The 20976-nt window shown below is 37.4% G+C and overlaps 1 protein-coding gene across 1 annotated transcript in view; it reads left to right on the forward strand.

Annotated features, from left to right (window-relative positions):
• Nucleotides 1-20976, forward strand: part of LOC140712644 (myosin-IIIb-like) — a 76054-nt gene that overhangs the window by 11227 nt on the left and 43851 nt on the right. Inside the window, exon 2 of the mRNA XM_073020249.1 lies at nucleotides 19526-19621. Within this exon, the coding sequence (XP_072876350.1) occupies nucleotides 19526-19621 (96 nt within the window). The remainder of the gene's footprint in view (nucleotides 1-19525; nucleotides 19622-20976) is intronic.

Here is a 20976-nt window from a genome sequence, read left to right on the forward strand (position 1 = left end):
GGAATTTAGAGATCAACCTAGTGATCACTGGATTCCTCTACCAAGCTCTGTCAAAGCCAGTCCTGAGTCTCCCCCGGAGCATCAGGATAAATAGCTAATGCATGCGGGGCTTACTAGGTGCAGCCAACCCACCAGAGCACATGTTTACCTATGTAACAAGCCTGCACGTCCTGCACATGGGTCCTGGAACTTAATTACAATAAAATTAAATTTAAAAAAAGAAAAGAGTACATAATCAGTGGAACCATAAAGGAAAGGTCAGTTCTAGCGGGAAAATTAGGAAAAGCCTCCTAGAAGAGAAGACATTTGAGTTACACTTGAACGGGCCCTATCTAGCAGTGGTTCGTGAAGAAGCCAGTTACTACTCTTACATCTTTACCATTGCTGTGGTTTGAATGTCCCCTCCAAAGATCATGTTGAAATTTATTTGCCATTGTGAGAAGAAATGAGACCTTTAAGAGGTGACTAGGTCATGAGGGCTCTGCCCTTATGAATGGATTAATGCCGTTACTGTGGGAGGCGGCTCCTAGTAAAAGGGTAAGTTCAGTCACCTTTTTCTCTCTCTTGAGCTCTCACTCTCTTGCTCTGTCTCACTATGTGAGACCTTCCACCATGTTATGATGCAGCAAGAAGGCCCTCACCAGATGTGGCCCCTTGATCTTGGACATCCCAGCCTCCAGAACCATGAGCCAAATAAACTTCTATTGTTTATAAAGGATGCAGTCTGTAATATTCTGTTACAGCGGCAGAAGATGGACTAACAACAACTTTTATGCACTTGCTTATGTGTTGGTTTGGAATTATTCTCTAATTTGCTCACGCTTGTATGGTATGTGTTTCCTTATTCTGTGTATCTCTGGGTGTTATATTTAATATTTGTACAGACTTCCCCTGACATTTCCCCGTTCAGGTTTCTGATTTCTTCTTTCTAAAATCTATTCTCGAGATTTGAAAGCATTCTTCTATGATTTATTACTCATATATACCATACTATAACATCTAGAAAAAAATATTCTGAATAGCATACTGAGCAATGGAGATCTTCATCATGAATTTTCTAATGAGTATAGAATGTTGCTGGGCAAGTTTCTATTTAAATCATGCTCGCTAGGCTTGACTGACTGCAGACATTCACAGGGTGTATGCTGCAGAGGGCTTTACTTTCAACAAGGTAAGGCTGTACCTCCATTAGGGACTAATTCAGGGTATTCAACAAGGGATCAGACTAGGCCCATTTGGGGTTGTTAAGGAACTAAAACTAGCTCACGAGAAACTCAAATCAGCTCTTGAAAAGAGGGGCTGCTTAGAAGAATGCAGTAGGAAATTTCATGGGATACAAGGACAGACAGCAAAGCTTAGCAGGCTTCAGAGGGCCAAAGTGTAGAATTCATAGTGAACCCACTCACTAATCCTCTGTCCCACTCTCTCAAGCATGGGTCTTTCAGTTTCCTGCTTCTCCATTTTCTTTTTCTTCTCAGGATGAGTTTCCGTTTCATATGGTTTCTACTCTCCCATGACTTCAGCACACATCTGGGTCATAATAGTCTCCTCTGTAGAGATCTCTTACATGTTTTGTAAAAAAGATTTATTTTTAAAAATAGAATAACATATGCACTAGCAAAAACCATGACTAAAAATGTATAATAATTTTAAAAAGCATATTAATTTCTCTCTTTTCCAAGCTCTCTGATTTTTAGTACCTCTCCCTAAAGTTTGAGTTTCCTGTGTAGCCTTCTGGAAAAAAAATATATATAAGGATATACACATACATAGATACCTACACACACATATACACATAAAATGACTAGAAATGCAAATATTCTTTTTATTTACGCAAAAGTTGTCCTCCCTATACATGACTCAACACTTTTAAAACAAATCTTAATTGTATATTTGGCATTCTTTCCATATCAGTTGGCACAAAATTTACCTTTTTTCTTTTTAGTGGTTACATGTGGCTAGATTGTATTTAATTTTATGTAACTGTTATGATTTATTAGATAATCTTTCCATGATAATGGGCCTCTAGGTTGTATCTGGTTTTCTGTTGGAAATAATACTGTAGTGAACAATCTTGTATGTCTGTCTGCTACAAGTTTAATAGAGTTTTAGCTCTTACATCTGTTTAATGATTAAAGTTAATTTTTATATGTGGTGTAAGGATAAAGATTCTTTTTTTCTTTTTGCATATTGCTCTACAATTATTTTAGCACTGTTGAAAAGTTTTCCTTTCTAGTATGTAGAAATACAGTTGAATTTAAAATATTGACCTTGTTTGTATCCTGTAATTCTGATAAACTCACTAGTTCTAGTAATGCTTTTATAAATTCCATCAGATTTTTAAATAGATAATCATGTAATCTTCAAATTAAGCCTATTTTACTTCTTCCCCTCTAATCTGGATTTTTAAATTTTCCTTTTCTTGACTTATTATTTTGGCTTCACCACAGTGTTCAATATAAATGATGAGAGCAGACATCCTCAGCTTGTTTCTGATCTTAAGGTGAAAGCATTTAGATTTTCACCATTAAGTGTGGTGTTAACTTTAGGTTTTTCCTAGATTGCCGTATCAGATGAAGTTCCTTTCAATTTCTACTCTATTGAGAGTTTTTTTGTTGTTTGTTTTTAAATTTTGAATGCATGTTGAATTTTTTTCAAATGCTTTTTCTGCATCGATCGAGATGATCAAATGGTTTTTCTTTTATATTCTGTTAATATGAATCTAAGTGTGCTTTTTTGATTATATATGTAAAGTGAATGCCTACCAGTAGAATTACAGAGACAAAGGGTATGGGCATTTGGTAGATTTTGACTAATAATTTCTCAAAAACGTTGTTTACACTTTCATGTTGTCTCAGAATGCTTATTTCTCTTAACACTATTATCAAACTTTAAAAAATCTTGACAGTATGATAGGAGACAAATGGTATCTCATTATTTTGATTTGCCGTTTAGTGAGATTTAGCATCTTTTATACATTTGAATTTTTTAAGTCTTTTTCTTGTTTATTGTATATACTCTTGATATAATAAGAAAACTAGCTCCTGATGCAAGTCTTCTTTTCTAGGTATTTTTTGGAAAAATATTAGTACTTAAAACAATTCTTTTGGTTGTAGAGACTTTTTTACTTGTATGCAATTGTGTTTATCAATTTTTTTCTTAGGGCTTGTGAGTTTTCTATTCTACTTGAAAATATTCCTTGCCTACATCAAGACTACAATGTACTTACCTATTTTTTTTAAAAAAAATTTGAGCCACCATACTCTATTTTGGAGAAAGGAATGAGGTAGCAATCTGGCTTAACTTTTTTTCTAAATAGCCAGCAAGTTAAGCCAGCATTATTTATTGGAACAGTATTATTTAGTCCATCTTTTGCCTATTGATTTGAAATGTGATTTTTATCATAAACCCTATTTGTGTATTTGAGTCTACTTTTGGGTTCTAAAGATCTGACTACTTATTTCTACCCCTATGGCATAATGTTTTAATTATTATAGCAGTATAACATGTTTTAGTGTCTGGTCAAATTATGTTCACTAATTATTCTTTTGCAAAATTTTCATGTTATGTGGTTTTCTTTTTTTCTTTTTTTTTTTGAGACTGAGTTTCACTCCGTTGCCCAAAGTGGAGTGCAGTGGCATGATCTCAGCTCTCTGTAACCTATGCCTCCCAGGTTTAAGTTATTCTCCTGCTTCAGCCTCCTGAGTAGCTGGGATTACAGGCACCTGCACCACGCCTGGCTAATTTTTCTGTTTTTAGTAGAGACGAGGTTTCACCATGTTGGCCTGGCTGGTCAAACTCTTGACCTCAAGTGATTTGTCTGCCTCGGCCTCCCAAAGTGCAGGGATTACAGGTGTGAGCCACTGTGTCCAGCCCTCATGTGTTTAATTTTCTAATGAAGTTTAACATCATTTTGTCAAATTCTTAAAAAAACTTAAAATGGCTGGACGCAGTGGCTCACACCTGTAATCCTAGGACTTTGGGAGGCCAAGGCGAGTGGATTGCCTGAGCTCAGGAGTTTGAGACCAGCCTGGGCAAAACAGCGAAACCCTGTCTCTGCTAAAATACAAAAAAATTAGCTGGGTGTGGTGGCATGCACCTGTAATCCCAGTTACTTGGGAGGCTTAGGCAAGAAAATTGCTTGAACCTGGGAGGCAGAGGTTGTGATGAGCTGAGATCACACCATTGCACTCCAGCCCAGGGGACAGAGTGAGACTCTGTCTCAAAAAAAAAAAAAAAAAAAAAAAAAAAAATTATAACATTTACTTTCAGACTAAATTTAGGAAGAATTGACATCTTCACAGTAAGATTTTTCTATCCAAGCATAAGGTATATGGTTTTGCATTTTTTTTTTTTTGTCTCTTTTCATTTAATCCATTGATTTTAAGATTTTACTTTTGTATATTCTGCTCTGCTCTCGTTTGGTTTATCTTTGGGCATTTTATTCTTTTTAATTCCTATTAAAATGGTATTTTCTTTCTGGCTGATTAGTTTTAACATATAGAAAAATATATTTTGAAATTGCTTGATTTCTATATACTAATTTTATACTCAACTCCTCAATAAATCAACTTAATTTTTTTCATTGTTAAACTTTGATTTTCCAGGAATAAATCATTCCACTATTTATTTTATTTTCACTATCTTCCCAGTGTTTATTTCTATTCTTTTTTTTTTTTTTTTTGGTCTAATTGCAGTGGCTAATACTTCAAAAACAATGAAAAATTATATAGTGTTTGTGAGAGATACTTGTCTTTTTTCTTGATTTTTTATTAGCAATGGTTGTAGAAATCCACGATTAACTAAGATGTTGTCTTTTGGTTTGAGAGAGATGTTTCTGTGCTATTTAAATGCTAGGAAGGAATTAACCCATTTGAATTTTTCTAATGGTCTAAAAATTACAATGGAGATCAAAATTTATCAAATTAATTTCGGGTTTCCATTTTTAACGGTGTTTTATACTTTGATATATTAATGGGAAAATCATAGTAATATATTCCCTAATGTTGCATTATCTTCGCTAAATTCTAATAGTTGAATTTTTTTCTGTGGTTTTATGTTTGTTTGTTTTTAATTTTGAGCTTTTGTGGGTACATAGTAGGTGTATATATTTATGGGGTACATGAGACTTTGATACAGGCATATAATGCATAATAATCACATCAGGGTAAACGGGGTATCCACCTCAAGTATTTATCATTTCTTTGTATTACAAACCTAATTATGCTTTTAGTTATTTTTAAATGTACAATAAATTAGTGTTGATTGTAGTCATCCCATTGTGCTATCAAATACTAGATCATGTTCAATTTTTTTGTACCCATTAACCATCCCTACTCCCCACCACCACTACCTTCCTAGCCTCCAGTAACTATCCTTCTACTCTGTCTCCATCAGTTCAATTATTTTAATATTTAGCTTTCACAAGTAAGTGACAGCATGCAAAGTTTGTCTTTTCATGCCTGGCTTATTTCACCTGACATAATTACCTCCAGTTCCATCCATGTTGTTGGAAATGACAGGATCTCAAACTTTTTATGGCTGAATAATATTCCATTGTATATATAACCTGATTTTATTTATCCATTTATCTGTTGATGGACACTTAGGTTGTTTCCAAATCTTGGGTATTGTGAACAGTGCTACAGTAAACATGGGAGTGCAGATAGTTCTTCAGTGTACTGATAACTTTTCCTTTGGGGTATACCTAGCAGTGGGATTACTGAATCATATGGTAGTTTTATTTTTAGTTTTTTGAAGAACCTCCATACTGTTCTCCATAGTGATTGTGTTAATTTATATTCCCACCAACAGTGTACAAGGGTTTACTTTTCTCCATATTCTTGCCAGTCATTTGTTATTGCCTATTTTTTTGGATAAAAGCCATTTTAACTGGGGTGAGATGATATCTGATTGTAATTTTGATTCACATTTCTCTGATTATTGATTTTGAGCACCTTTTCATAAACCTATTTGCCATTTTTGAGAAATGTCTGTTTAGATCATTTGTTCATTTTAAAATCAGATTAGATTTTTCTTATAGTGTTGTTTGATCTCCTTATATATTCTGGTTATTAATACCTTGTGAGATGGATAGTTTTCAGCTATTTTCTCTCATTCTGTGGGTTGTCTCCTCACTTTATTGTTTCCTTTGCTGTTAGAAGCTTTTAAACTTGATGTGATTCCATTTGTCCATGTTTGCTGTGGCTGCCTGTGCCTGTAGGGTATCACTCAAGAAATCATTGCCCAGCCCAATGTCCTGGAGAGTTTCTCTATTGTTTTCTTTGAGTAGTTTCATAGTTTGAGGTCTTAGATTTAAGTCTTTAATCCATTTAGATTTTATTTCATTCGTTTGCATATGGATAACCAATTTTCCCAGCACCGTTTATTGAGGAGCCTGTCCTTTCCTCAATGTAAGTGGCAGCTTTGTGGCAGCTTTGTCAAATATGAGTTCAGTGTAAATGCATTGATTTGTTTCTGGGTTCTCTATTCTGTCCTATTGGTCTATATATCTATTATTATGCCAGTGCCATGCTGTTTTGGTTACTATAGCTCTGTAGTATAATTTGAAGTTAGGTAAGGTGATTCTTCTAGTTTTGTTTGTTTTGTTCAGGATAGCTATGGCTATTCTGGGTCTTTTGTGGCTCCATATGTATTTTGGGATGTTTTTTCTATTTATGTGAAGAATGACATTGGTATTTTGATAGGGAATGCATTGAATCTGTAGATTACTTGGGGTAGTATGGACATTTTAACAATATTGATTCTTTCAAACTATGAACATGGACTATCTTTCCCTTTTCTTGTGTGTCCTGTTCAATTTCTTTCATCAATATTTTATAGTTTTTGTTGTAGAGATCTTTCATTTTTTTGGGTTAATTCCTAGGTATTTTATTTGTAGTTATTGCAAATGGGATTACTTTCTTGATTTCTTTTTCCAGTTGTTTGCTATTGGCTTATAGAAATGCTACTGATTTTTGTATGTTGATTTTGTATCCTGAAACTTTACTGAATTTATCAGTTCCAGTTTTTTATAGAGTTTCGTTTTTTCCAAATATAAGATCATATCATCTACAGACAAGGCTAATTGACTTCTTCCTTTCCAGTTTGGATGCCTTTTATTTCTTCTCTTGTCTGATTGCTCTAGTGACGACTTCCAGGACTACGTTGAGTAACAGTGGTGAAAGTGGGCATCCTTGTCATATACCAGATATTAGTGGAAAGGCTTTCAATGTTTCCCCGTTCAGTATGTGGGTCTGTCATATGCAACTTTTATTGTATTGAGGTATGTTCCTTCTATACCCGGTTTTTAAAGGGTTTTTATCAAGAAGGGATGCTGAGTTTTATCAAATTTTTTTTTGGAGCGAACTGAAATGATCATATGATTTTTGTTCTTCATTCTGTTGATATGATGTGTCACATCCTGGAATAAATCCCACTTGGTCAGGATGAATAATCTTTTTAATGTATTGTTGAATTTGGTTTGCTAGTATTTTGTTGAAGAGTTTTGCTTCTATATTCATTAGGAATATTAGCCTGTAGTTTCCTTTTTTTTGATATGTCTTTGTCAGGTTTTGGTATCAGGTTAACACCAGCCTCATAAAATAAGTTTGAAAGTATTCCCTCCTCCTCTATTTTTCAGAATAGCTTAAGTAGGATCGGCATTAGTTCTTCTTTAAATGTTTGGTAAAATTTAGCAGCGAAGCCATCAGGTTCCAGGATTTTCTTTGTTGGGAGACTTTTTTTATGGTTTTGATCTCATTACTTGTTATTGGTCTATTTAGGTTTTTGATTTCTTCATGGTTCAATCTTGGTAGGTTGTATATGTCTAGGAACTTATCCATTTATTCTAGATCTTTCCAATTTATTGATATATAGTTACTCATAGTAGTCACTAACGATCATTTGAATTTCTGTGGTATCAGTTGTAATGTCTCCTTTTCATCTCTGATTTTATTTGAGTTGTCTTTTTTTTTTTTTTTTTTTAAAGTCTGGCTAAAGGTTTGTCAATTTTATGTATCTTTTCAAAAAACAAACTTTTTGTTTCCTTTACTTTGGTATTGTTTCCTTCATTTCAATTTTATTTCTTTCTACTCTGAACTTTATTATTTCTTCTAGTAATTTTGGTTTTGGTTTGCTCTTGTTTTTCTAGTTTTTTTTGTTTGTTTGTTTGTTTGTTTTTTGAGATGGAGTCTTGCTCTGTCTCCCAGTCTGTAGTGCAGTGGCACAATCTTGGCTCACTGCAACCTCTGCCTCTTGGGTTCAAGCGATTCTCCTGCCTCAGCTTCCTGAGTAGCTTGGATTACAGGTGTGTGCCAGCATACCTGGCTAATTTTTGTATTTTAGTAAAGACAGGGTTTCACCACGTTGGCCAGGCTGGTCTCGAACTCCTGACCTCAAGTGACCTGCCTGCCTTGTCCCAAAGTGCTGGGATTACAGGTGTGAGCCACTGTGCCCAGCCATTTTTCTAGTTCTTTAAGATGCATCATTAAGTTGTTTATTTGAAGTTTTTCTACTTTTTTTGATGTAGGCACTTGTAGCTATAACCATTCCTCTTAGCACTGCTTTCACTGTATCCCATAGGTTTTGGTGTGTAGTGTTTCTGTTATCATTTGCTACAATACACTTTTAAGTTTCCTTCTTAATTTCTTTACGTTTCCTTCTTAATTTCTTCATTGACCCACTGGTCATTCAGGAACATATTGTTTAATTTCCATGTGTTTGTACAGTTTCCAAAATTCCTGTTGGTACTGATTTCTAGTTTTAATCCATCATGGTTGGAGAAGGTACTTGATATAATTTCAATTATTGTGAATTTTTTAAGACTAATTTGGTGGCATAACATACGATCTATCCTTGGGAATGATACATGTGCTGGGGAAAATGTGTATTCTGCAGCTATTGTATGAAATGTTCTGTAACTATCTATTAGGCCCATTTGGTCTGTAATGCAGATAAAATCCAATGTTTCTTTGTTGATTTTCTGTCTGTTCGATGCTTAAAGTGAGGTATTGAAGTCTCTAGCTATTAATTTATTGGAGCCTCTCTTTAGCTCTAAAATTTACTTTACATATCAGAATGCTTCAGTGTTAGGTGCATATATTTACATTTGTTATATCCTTTTCCTTAATGAACCCCTTTGCCATTATATAATGACCTTATTTGTCTCTTTGTATAGTTTTTGTCTTGAAAACTATTTTGTCTAATGTAAGTATAGCTACTTCTGTTCTTTTTTGGCTTCTGTTTGCATAGAATACCTTTTTTTTTCATCCAAATAGAGGCCCAAAGTAGTTTATTTTCAGTCTGTGTGCCTTGATAAGTGAAGTAGATTTCTTGTAGGCAACAGATCATTAGGTCATTAAAAAAATCTGTTCAGCCACTCTGTCTTTCGATTGGAGAGTTTAGTTCATTTATATTCAATATTATTGATAAGGACTTAATTCTGCCATTTTGTCATTTGTTATATTTTCTGATTGTTTTTGTGGTTATCTCTTCTTTCTTTCCTTTTTTTTCTTTTTAGTGAAGGTGATTTTCTCTGGTGGTATGTTTTGATCACTTGCTTTCTATTTTTTGTGTATCTGTTATTTTTTTATTTGAAGTTACCATGAGGCTTGCAAATAATATCTTATAATCCATTATTTTATTAATAAACTAATGATAACAGTGATTTCATAAGCAAACAAGCAAAGAGAAATTAACTCTTTAACTTCATCTCCTTGCTTTTTTGGCTGTTTATATCTTATTGTACTGTCTATGTCTTGAAAAGTTGCTGTAGTTATTATTTTTGATCAGTTCATCTTTTAGTCTTTCTACTCAAGATATGTGTAGTTTATACACCACAATTTGTGTCATAATATTCTGTGTTTTTCTGTGTGCTTACTATTACCAGTGAGTTTTGTACTTTCAAATAATTTATTCTTGCTTTTTGATATCCTTTTTTTCAGATTGAAGAACTCTCTTTAGCATTTCTTGTAGGTCAGGTCTGGTGCTGATCAAATCACTCAGCTTTTGTTTGTCTGGGAAAGTCTTTATTTTTCCTTCCTGTTTGAAGGATATTTTGGATGGATATACTATTCTAGGATAAAAGTTTTTTTCCTTCAGCAATTTAAATGTGCCATGTCACTCTCTCCTTCTCAGTAAAGTTTCTACTGAGGAGTCTGCTGTCAGATGACTGGAGCTCCTTTGTATGTAATTTGTTTCATTTCTCCTGCTGCTTGTAGGATCTTTTATTTATTTTTCACCTTTTGCAGTTTGATTACTAAATGTCTTAAGGTGGTTTTCTTTGGGTTAAATTGGCTTGGTCTTCTATAATCTTCTTGTACTTGAATATTGGTATCTTCCTCTAGGTTTAGGAAGTTCTCTGTTATTATCCCTTTGAATAAACATTCTACCCCTTTCTCTCTTTCTATCTTCTCTTTAAGGCCAATAACTCTTAGATTTGCCCTTTTGAGGCTACTTTCTAGATCTTATAGGTGTGCGTTCTTTTTTTATTATGTATTTTTCTTTTGTCTACTCTGACTATATTTTCAAATAGCCTGTCTTCAAGCTCACTAATTCTTTCTTCTGCTTGATCAATTCTGCTGTTGAGACTCTGATGCATTCTTCAGCATGTCAATTGAATTTTTCATGACAGAGTGTCTGTTTGATTGTTTTCAATTATTTCAATCTCTATTAAATTTATCTGATAGAATTCTGAATTCCTTCTGTGTTATCTTGGATTTTGCTGAGTTTCCTCAAAGCAGCTATTTTAAATTCTCTGTCTGAAGGGTCAGATATCTCTGTCTCCCCAGGATTGGTCGCTGGTACCTTATTTAGTTTGTTTGGTTAGGTCATGTTTTCCTGGATGGTCTAGACATTTGTGGATGTTTCTTGGTGGCTAGGCATTAAAGAGTTGGGTATTTATTGTGTTCTTCACAATCTGGGCTTGTTTGTACTCGTCGTTTTAGGAAGGCTTTCCAGGTATTCAAAGGGACATGAGTGTTGTGATCTAAGTTTTTGGTCACAGCAGTGATATCTGCATCAGGGGACACCCCAAGCCTGGTAACACTGTGGTTCTTGCAGACTCATATAGGTACCACCATGGTGGTCTTAGATAAGATCTGGAAGAATTCTCTGGAATGCCAGGTAGAGATTCTTGTTCTCTTCTCTTACTTTCTCCCAAACAAACAGAGTCTCTCTCTCTCTCTCTCTCTCTTTGCTGAGCTGCCTAAAGCTGCGAGAGGGGTGACACAAGTACCCCTATGGCCACCACCACTGGGACTATGTGGAGTCAGACCTGAAGCCAGCACAGTTCTGGGTCTTGCCCAAGGCCTGCAGTAACCACTGCCTGGCTACTGCCTACATTCACTGAAGTCCCTAGGGCTCTACAGTCAACAGGTGATGAAGCCGGCTAGGCTTGTGTCCTCCTCTTTAGGGCAGCTGTTTCCCCTGGTCCTACATAGGCTCAGTGATGCTGTCTGGAAGCCAGGGGCTGAGTCAGAAACCTTAGGGATGTACCCGGTGCTCTATTATACTGAAGCTGAGCTGGCACCCAAGCCACAAAACAAAGTCCTTCCCACTCTTCCCTCCCCTTTCCATAGCAGAGGAGTCTCCCTGTGGCCACCATCCAGGCCACAGCAAGAACTGCCTGACTACAGCCAATGTTCATTCAAGGCCCAAATACTCTTCAGTCAGCTTATGATGAATGCTGCCAGGCCTGGGACTCTCCCTTCAGGGTAGTAGGCTTCCCCCACCCCTGGCCCAGAACAGGTCCAGAAATGCCATCCAAGAGCCAAGGCCTAGAACTGAGGACCCCAAGAGCCCACTTAGTGCTCTACCCTACTGTGGCTGAGCTGCTGCCTAAGCTGCAAGACAAAGTCTCCTTTACTCTTTTCTCTCCTTTTCTCAAGCAGGAGGAGTCCCTCCCCATCGCTACCACAGTTAGGTAGATCACACCTGAGGCCAGCATGTCTTTGAATCTTACCCAAGGCCCGCTGCAAATACTGCCTGGATACCACTGCTGAATATTCAGGGCCCAAGTGATCTTATCAGCAAGTGATGAATCCTTTCAGGACTGGGTCCTTCCCTTTAAGGCAGCAGGTTTCCTTCTGGCCCAGGGTGTGTCTAGAAATGTCACAGAGGAGATAGGGCCTCAGGACTCTTCCTGGTGCCCTGTCCTACTGTGGCTGAGCTGGTATCCACGTTGCAAGACAAAGTCCTCTTTACTCTTCCTTCTCCTCTCCTCAAGCAGAAGGAAAGAGTCTTTTCTGGAGCTGTGAGCTGCACTGCCTGGGGCTGGAAGAGCGGTGGCACAAACACTCCTTGGTCCTGGCTGATGTGTTACTAAGTTGCATACCCACCAAGTCCACTGACTTTGAGCCCAGTACAGCATCAGGACTTGCCCAGGAATTGCAGTCTTTGTGGCCTAGACTACTTTTCAGATTTCTTTAGAACCCAGAGCAATTTAGTTCATGGTGGTGAGGCTTGCCAGAACTCAAGTTCCCGTCACTGGGAGGTACAATTTCCCCCTGGCTAGGTTGTTCTAAATGCTTCCTCTGTGGGTGCTGGCTGAGTTCTGCCTGGTGTTACTTTCTACTGTGACAGGGCAGCACCGAGTTCCAATGCAAAGTTCCCCAATCACTGTGCTCTCCCTCCTGCAAGTGCACAGATTATCTCTGTGCCACATGGCTGCTGCTGGGAGACTGGGGGAAGGGTGGCATCAGCAATTCAAGATTGTCTTTCCTACCCTCTTCAGTGCCTCTTTCAGTAATAAGAAGTTAAAACCAGGTATTGCGATCACTCATCTGATTTTAGGTTCTTATGAAGGTGCTTTTTTGTGTGGATAGTTTTTCAGTTTGGTGTTCCTATAGGGAGGACTATCAGTGGAAGCCTCTATTTGGTCATCTTGCTCTGCCTCTAACCCAAGATTCTCCTATTGGCTGATTTTTAATTTAGTATTTTTATACAGGTATTCTTAAATGAGGTTGATTGTAGTTTTATTTTTCTGTGCTACTTTTATCATGTTTTGGTAGGAATATTTTGTTATCTTACTCTAAGTGGTTTGAAGCTTTTTTTCTTTCTTCATGACCTGGAAAACATAAATAGCATTGGAATTATCTTTTTCTTTCTTCATGACCTGGAAAACATAAATAGCATTGGAATTATCTGTTCTTTGAAGGTCTGGAAGAATTTATTGTTAAAACCATGAGAGTCTGTGGCTTTTTGAGGGCTAGCTCTTTTTTTTTAATATTCTGAATCTCTTCCATTATTATATGTCTACTTAAGTTTTCTATTTCCTTTAGGTTCAATTTTTGTTATTTATATTTATGTAAGAAAACATTCATTTTATAATTACAAAAAAATTTATAATTTACTTAGTGATTTTCAAAGTAGTCAAAATTTTTAAATTTCTTATGCATCTTTTTCTTTTCTATTTTTATTTGTGTTTTTCTCTTTTGTTTGATTAATCTATTTTATCTATTTTACTGTTTTGTCCCCAGAGAACTACACCTTTAATTTAATTATATATTCTACTCTTTTTCTGTTTTCTAACTCATCAATTTCTGCTTTTATTTTTTCTTCTACTTTCCTTATGCTTATTTTATTTATCTATTTCTACCTTTTTGAATAGAATATTTAAAAAAATTCTTTTTAATTATAATTTGCTTGGTAAAATGTTTAATTCTGTAAGGTTTTGTTTTCAGCCCAGTTTCTTAAGTTTTTTGCTTAATAGTATCTTCAATATTTTTATTTTTATATACTCTGTAATTTCAGTTTTAACTTTTTGTTCTATATCAAGACCTACAAGAATTTTAATATTTTCAGGTGGCTAGTTTCTTCTTTTTATTATTAATATTTAGTTTTATTGTAGTGTGATCAGGGAAGATTGTTCAAATTTCATTTTCTTGGAATGTATTGAGGCTTTACTTTGTGGCTGAATGTATTATTTTTAAAATTAAAATATCCCATTAGTGCTTGAAAATAAGTTTTATGTTGCATGTGTACTTATTGATGTGCATCTAATGGGTTAATTTTTTTATTGTATCATATATTTCTTATTGTCACCTTGTTCTGTCATAGCTGACAATGTCTTTTACTATTATTGTGTTTTGTTGATTTCTTCTATAAGTTTATGCTTTTATGAATTTTGACACATTGTTTTTGATACTGAAGGATTTATGACATCTATAAGCTTATTATTGGTTTAAACTCTGCCCATTCTAACAGCATATGGAATAGTATCTGGTGCCTAGTAATTGCTCAATTACTATTGTTGAATGTAAAATAACCTTTTACGTTCTTTGATAGTTTTTAACTTTACTGTTTTCTGATATTAATATTATGACTCTTTGGTTTTGTTACCATTTACCTGGTTTATCTTTGACTGTTTTTTTTTTTGTTTTTTTTTTGTTTTTTTTTTGTTTTTTTTTTTTACTTTTAAAGTTTCTGAGTCATAGATAGACTGAACAGCTTGTTTTAGATGTGGATATCTATAGATCTGTTTTTTCTATGTTTTGACCTTATTTAATAATCTTACGTTTATTGATAGAATAGATATTTACCTCTGTTTTTAATGTCCGGCTCACCACCACCTCCGCTTGTCCTCTCTTACTCCACGGATTGTCTTTTTGTTTGATGTTTGTATGTGTGTTCATATGAGTAAGTATGATTTTTTTGTTGTTATGTCAAAGACTTATAGTCTATTTTTAGGTCTTTTAGAGATTTGATAACTTTATGTGGTTTTAGTATCCATTTAGCAATTTATCAATTATCTATTGCCTACTTACTGAAACTTGTGAGAAAATTAACATACATATTTTCTCCTTATTAATATTGTCTTTTTGCTTGTTTACCTTAATTTTAAAGAGGATATTTAAATCTCAGTTTCTTAATTTAGCATCTAAAATGTAAAGAAAAATGAGAAAATTTCACCCTTATTTTTCTCTCTGTTTAATTTGATTATTCACTTTTATTTTTGAAATGTATAACATTTCCCTTTTGTAAACATACTTCACACTGTTGATTAGCTTTATTTCTAAGGCTAAATGGGTTCAGTTCTTACTAGACTTTTTACTAGGGCTTCACATTTATCTCTTGATTAGCTGGATTTTGGAATCACGTGACTTTTTCAGGAAGGACTCCAGCTGTTGCATGTCTGAAAGTGTCTGTTGTTGTCTTTATACTTCAACAACAGTTTGGCTGAATATAAAAATATTCGCTCACACTTTTTTTCCCTTCAGAACTTTGTACATTCTGGGCATGGTGGCTCATGCCTGTAATCTCATTACTTTGAAAGGTCAGGGTGGGAGGATCACTTGAGCCCAGGAGTTCAAGACCAGCCTGGGCTGTTACAAAGACCCTGTCTTTACAAAAAAATAAAAAAAATTCAGCCAGGAGTGTTAGTGTGCACCTGTGGTCCCATCTACTCCAGAGGCTGAGGTGGGAGGATTGCTTGAGCCTGGGAGGTTGAGGCTGCAGTGAGCCGTGATTGTGTCACTGCACTCCCACCTGGACAACAGAGTAAGACCTTGTCTCAAGGAAAAGAAAAAAAAAAAAAAAAAAGATTTTTTTCATATACATGGTTTACATATTTTTCTGGTTTTGAATGTTAATTGGAGAGAAACCTGAGCTTGTGTTTTGTTTGCTTTTATTTGGTTTTGGGGCTGTGTGTGTGTGTGTATATCCTATTGTATTAGGGTTCTCTAGAGGCACAGAACTAATAGGATATATGTATATATGAAAGGGAGCATATTAAGGAGAATTGACTCACACGATGACAAGGTAAAGTCATCTGCAAGTTGAGGAGCAAGGAAGTCAGTGGTAGATCAGTCTAAGTCCCAAAACCTCAAAAGTAGGGAGGCCGACAGTGCAGCCTTCAGTCTGTGGCCAAAAGCCTGAGAGTCCCTGGCAAACCACTGGTCTAAGTCCAAGGGTCCAAAAGCTGAAGAACTTGGAGTCTGATGTTTGAGGGCAGGAAGCATCCAACACAGGAGAAAGATGAAGTCCAGAAGACTCAGCAAGTCCAGTCCTTCCACGTTCTTCTGCTTGCTTTATCCTAGCCGCTCTGGCAGCTGATTAGATGGTCCCACCTAGATTGAGGGTGAGTCTGCCTCTCCCAGTCCACTAACTCAAATGTTAATCTCCTCTGGCAGCACCCTCACAGACACATCCAGTGATATGGACAGGAGACAGGGAAATACTAGGTAGAAGAGGGCAGTTCCCTAGCAAAGACCCTACCCACAGGCATGGAAACCCATGGCCCTAATGGGAAGAGGCATTCTGTTTTCATGCCCAAAAGTTGCCTTTTGGCATGCCATGCCCTCCTATCCTGTACCCATATAAAGCTCAAACCCCAGGCTCCACAGAAGATGAGACAAACAGAAGAACGGCAGAATGGCACAGCAGAGAGAAGAGAAGGAGCATCTGAACGCCAAGAGGAATTCAGCTGGGGGCAGTTGGAGAAGAGATCTGCTGCTGGACAGCCAAGCTTCAGGGGAAGATCATCTTCCCACCCCATCCCCTTTCCAGCTCCCCATCCATCCCACTGAGAGCCACCTCCACCACTCAATAAAATCCCCACATTCACCACCCTCAAGTCTGTGCAACCTGATTCTTCCTGGTTGCTGGACGAGGACCTAGGTACCGAGGGCACTGAGCTGGTTAACACTTAAGCCATCTGCAGATGGCGATGCTAAAAGAGTGCACTGTAACACATGCCCGCTTGGGCTTTGGGAGTCTTGGGTATCCACCTCTAGATGCTAACTTGGGTCAGGAGCCCCCAAGGTGCTCACCCCAGATCCTGCACCTGCCTGTCTATGTGTTCACCATCCCATAAGGAGTCTGAGCAGGCACACAGCCAAAGAGTCAAGCCACACCCCCATAGCATGTCCTGCGAGAGGGGTCAGAGAACTCTCCCGTTTCACGAGGAACAATAATTTGGATCTTTTAATCCAAGCAAGTCGACACTAAATATTAATCATCACACATATACCTAAAAAATTATTTCTCTACCTTGATGTTCAGTGATTTTAACAGGAAATATTTGTTTTTCTGAGAGTTGTTAATTTTTCCCTCAGATTTGTGGGTTTCTAAGTGTTAGGAGCAGCCAGAGTTGATGGATATCAGCTTTACTCTTCTTCCTGAAGTGTCATTTAATCTGCTGTTTAGGGTCATTCCACCTGATAGGAGGCAACTCCTAGAGCATGGTTTTGGAAATGTTCCTCGTTTTAGAATAGAGCCTGATTATTTCTCCTACTTCCTTTTAAGAGCCTAGTATTGGCCAGGCATGGTGGCTTATGTCTGTAATCCCAGCACTTTGGGAAGCTGAGTCAGGAAGATTGCTTTAGCCCAGGAGTTTGAGATTAGTGTGGGCAACATGGGAAGACCCTGTCTTTACTCCCTATCCCACCAAAAAAATTAGCTGGGTGTGGTAGCACACGCTTGTGGTCCCAGCTATTAATACTTGGGAGGCTGAGATAAGATGATTGCTTGAGCCCAGGAGGTTGAGGCTACAGTGGGCCATGATCACACTACTGCACTACAGCCTGGGTGACAGAGTGAGAGCCTGTCTCAAAAAAAAACAAAAACAAAACAAACAAACAAAAAAACCTTGTGTTGAGTAATACATGTAAAAAGTTCTTAATAAATTCTTATTGCATGTATAAGTGAATGAACCTAGACTCATTTTCCTGCTGCTGTCTTTCCTTCTCTGTCCATTTTTCTCTAAATAGAGATGAAACTGCCTTTGCAAAAATTATATAAGTGAGAAAATTATGGCAGTGGAGATTTGATCTAGCCAACCCCTCTAGTGCCGTTAGCCTTCAAGCTGCCTTCAGTTATTCCTGGGTTAGCTTTAGGAGACATTTAGTTTATAGTTTAAATGTTAATAGCCCTTCCCCAAAACTCAGCTGCCTTTGCAAAGCTAATGAGAGAGCACCAGGCTAGAAGGAGAGGAGCCTGAATTCTGCTAAGGTATAGACAAACCTGATTGCCAGCCATTATTTCGGAAGTCACAAGATATGCAACTTCCTCAATTATTCCTGGAGATAACATCACTATTTTTGAACCTAGGATTGGTCTTTTAAGATATCTTTTCAGGGTTTTTTTTTTTTTTTTTGACATGTCTGACACCTGGCTCCACGTGGATAACCAACTCCTCCTGTGGCCCCACCCAGCAGCAACTCAGAGCAAGAGGGCAGCTTCAACTCCCTGTGATTTCATCTCTGACCTAACCAATCAGCAGCAAGTACCCAGTACCTCGCCACTCCCACCCCTTTCTTCAAGCTGCCTTTGAAAAACCCCTAACCTTCAAGCTTTCAAGGAGATTGATTTGAGTAATAATTCCATCTCCCACGTGGTGTGGCTGGCCTCATGTCAAACTTTCTTTACTGCAATGCCATGAATTGATTTTGTTTGTGCAGTAGGCAGGAAGAACCCATCAGGCAGTTACAGGGAGTGTTGCTGGGATTTTTCAATATTTTGTTCCTTCACCATCTCACAAATCCCATCACACTCTGTGAGAAGAGAGTGAACTGCTTGAGCAGTGATTCCTGGGATCTCCTATCTCTCATTTTCACTGACTACTACTCTTCAAAGATTATGGCATGAAGTTATATCCCTTCTTTTGTTTGATTACTGCTAGTATATTTTGATTTGTTTGCTGGATTTCAAGTTTCCATTTTAGTGTTGTTCATTCATTTGGTTTTAGGGAAAGAAGATACTTGACTTCACTTTGCCATCTCACCCCAGAAGTCATAAAATTTTTTGAAACAAATTTGGAACCTCCAGAGCAGTGCTCAGTTTCTTCTTCCTCCTTATATTTCTTGGTAGAACCTAGTGTAACTTGAATGAAATTGGCATTTATTAACTATTAACTTAATGAATAAGTAACATCTTATGGAAATTTTGGCTAATTTATGACCTGTTATTGAAAGAAGTGTAGATGGTGTACAATCATCTTGAAAAAAGTATCATTTCTGATTAATCTTAGGAGGTGATGGGCAAAGCAGCAAGGAATGAGCAGTAAGACATGGGAGAATCAGCCACACGTTAGACTGAGCATGCTTAGTGCTCACTGCAACCCTGAAGAATTGAGTTCATCTATTGCTTTTGACCTAATGTTGGAAATAAGCTCCTAGGGCCTCTGAAAAGATACAGGTGAATGATCAGAAATTTATCAGGAGCACCTTTCTCCTTTGGTTTTGTTTTTTTTTTCCTTCTTCACTAAACACATCAGTTTTAAAGGCACCATGTGAAATTTCGTTTTTGATTCCTTTTATTGCTAACCTCAAGGCCCACTTTAGACTATTCTTCATTTTCCCTCCAGGCCTTTCACTGGCTGCTTAAGGGCAGTCCACCCAGCTAGTTAATGCATATTTCTCTCTTCTTTTATGTGACTCTGTTTAGCCTTGGGCAGATGTAGCTTCATGCCAGTGGGCAGTTTCTTTTCAGGGACAGGATGAGAAAAATCACACAGCTTTGTAGTGATGAGTGGTTTTGTTTATCTCAGTTTCTGTGTGTTGATCTTCTTTCTCTTTTCCTCCTTCAGAAGGAAGGAACAAGAGTTGGATGGGAAGAAGAAAGTCATTTGTATTCTTCTGACTATTGATTTTCCTTGTACCATTCAGCAGTTCAGTAGTTTTTCGTAACTATAGCTCTGCATTTAGCGGCAGTTTGGGATGGGAAATCAGCTATATTGTGGGACTGACTGTATTTCAGTAAGCAAGAAGTGGATTGAGAAGGTGAATTTCTGACAATATGAGTGTGGGTGCTTTATATTTACTTCTTTTCACTCAAATTATCTAACATAGAGTGAGGATAAACAAGAAGAAATATGAGTCAAACGCCTGGTTGTTTTTTGTTGGTCTTATGTTAGTGGTTTACTGTTTCTTATACAAGCAAAGTGCTTACCCACATAGACTTTGTAACTTTTTAGAGTAGTTTCAGGGGGGTGGTGGGGAAATGCTTCGGGGAGATGGGATTCACCATGGGTATGAATACCAGAATATATACTGTTACAGGTTAACGACACAGATTTTTTAAAAACCTTATTACGGAAAGGGAAAAACATACAAAAGTAAACAGAACCTAATCATGCAACCCCATATACTCAGCTCCAATAATTATCCCTGCATGACCAATGTTGTTTCAAGTGTATCCATTGTTATTTTCTTCTTTCCTATGTTATTCCAGACATATCATTTCATTATGTATTGTTAAAAGATAAGGACACTTTTATTTTTTTGAGATGGAATCTCGCACTGTCACCCGGGCTGGAGTGCAATGGCATGATCTTGGTTCACCACAACCTCCACCTCCTGGGTTCACACGATTCTCCTTCCTCGGCCTCCTGAGTAGCTGGGATTACAGGCACACACCACCACACCTGGTTAATTTTTTGTATTTTTAGTGGAGACAGGGTTTCACTATATTGGCCAGACTGGTCTCGAACTCCTGACCTCGTGATCCACCTCCCTCAGCCTTCCAAAGTGCTGGGATTACAGGCATGAGCCACCGTGCCAGACCCAAGGACACTTTTAAAAAACATAACCACAAATACAATTATTGAGATGGAAGGTCAATTTCTCTTGACCCTTTCGCAGGTGGGAACTGGAATGCACTGGCTCTTGGTCCAGCCAGCCAGTTTGGCACTGGCAGTGACAAACTTCATTCACTGGAACCCCCTGGGCTCAACCCCTCATGGGAAGGAGCATGCAGGCAAGCAGGTGTCTGGGCCAGGGCAAGTTCTTTTGGGCTCCGGCCCCATGGCAGTGTCTAGGGGTGTGTTACAATTAATGCTCTTTTAGTTTTGCTGCCTGTGGACAGCTTAGGTGTTAAACAGCTCAGTGAAGAGTCAGTGTGACAGCCTTTCTGGGTTCCTGCACCCAGTGCCTCCTGAATTCTTGTCCAGAGTCCAGGAAGAATCAGGTTACACAGAAGTTTAGAAAGGTGATGAATGTGGAGAATTTTATTAAGCAGTGGAAGTGGCTCTCAGCAGAA

This window comes from Chlorocebus sabaeus, chromosome 10 (genome assembly GCF_047675955.1).
Source record: "Chlorocebus sabaeus isolate Y175 chromosome 10, mChlSab1.0.hap1, whole genome shotgun sequence".
NCBI classification, from domain to species: domain Eukaryota; kingdom Metazoa; phylum Chordata; class Mammalia; order Primates; family Cercopithecidae; genus Chlorocebus; species Chlorocebus sabaeus.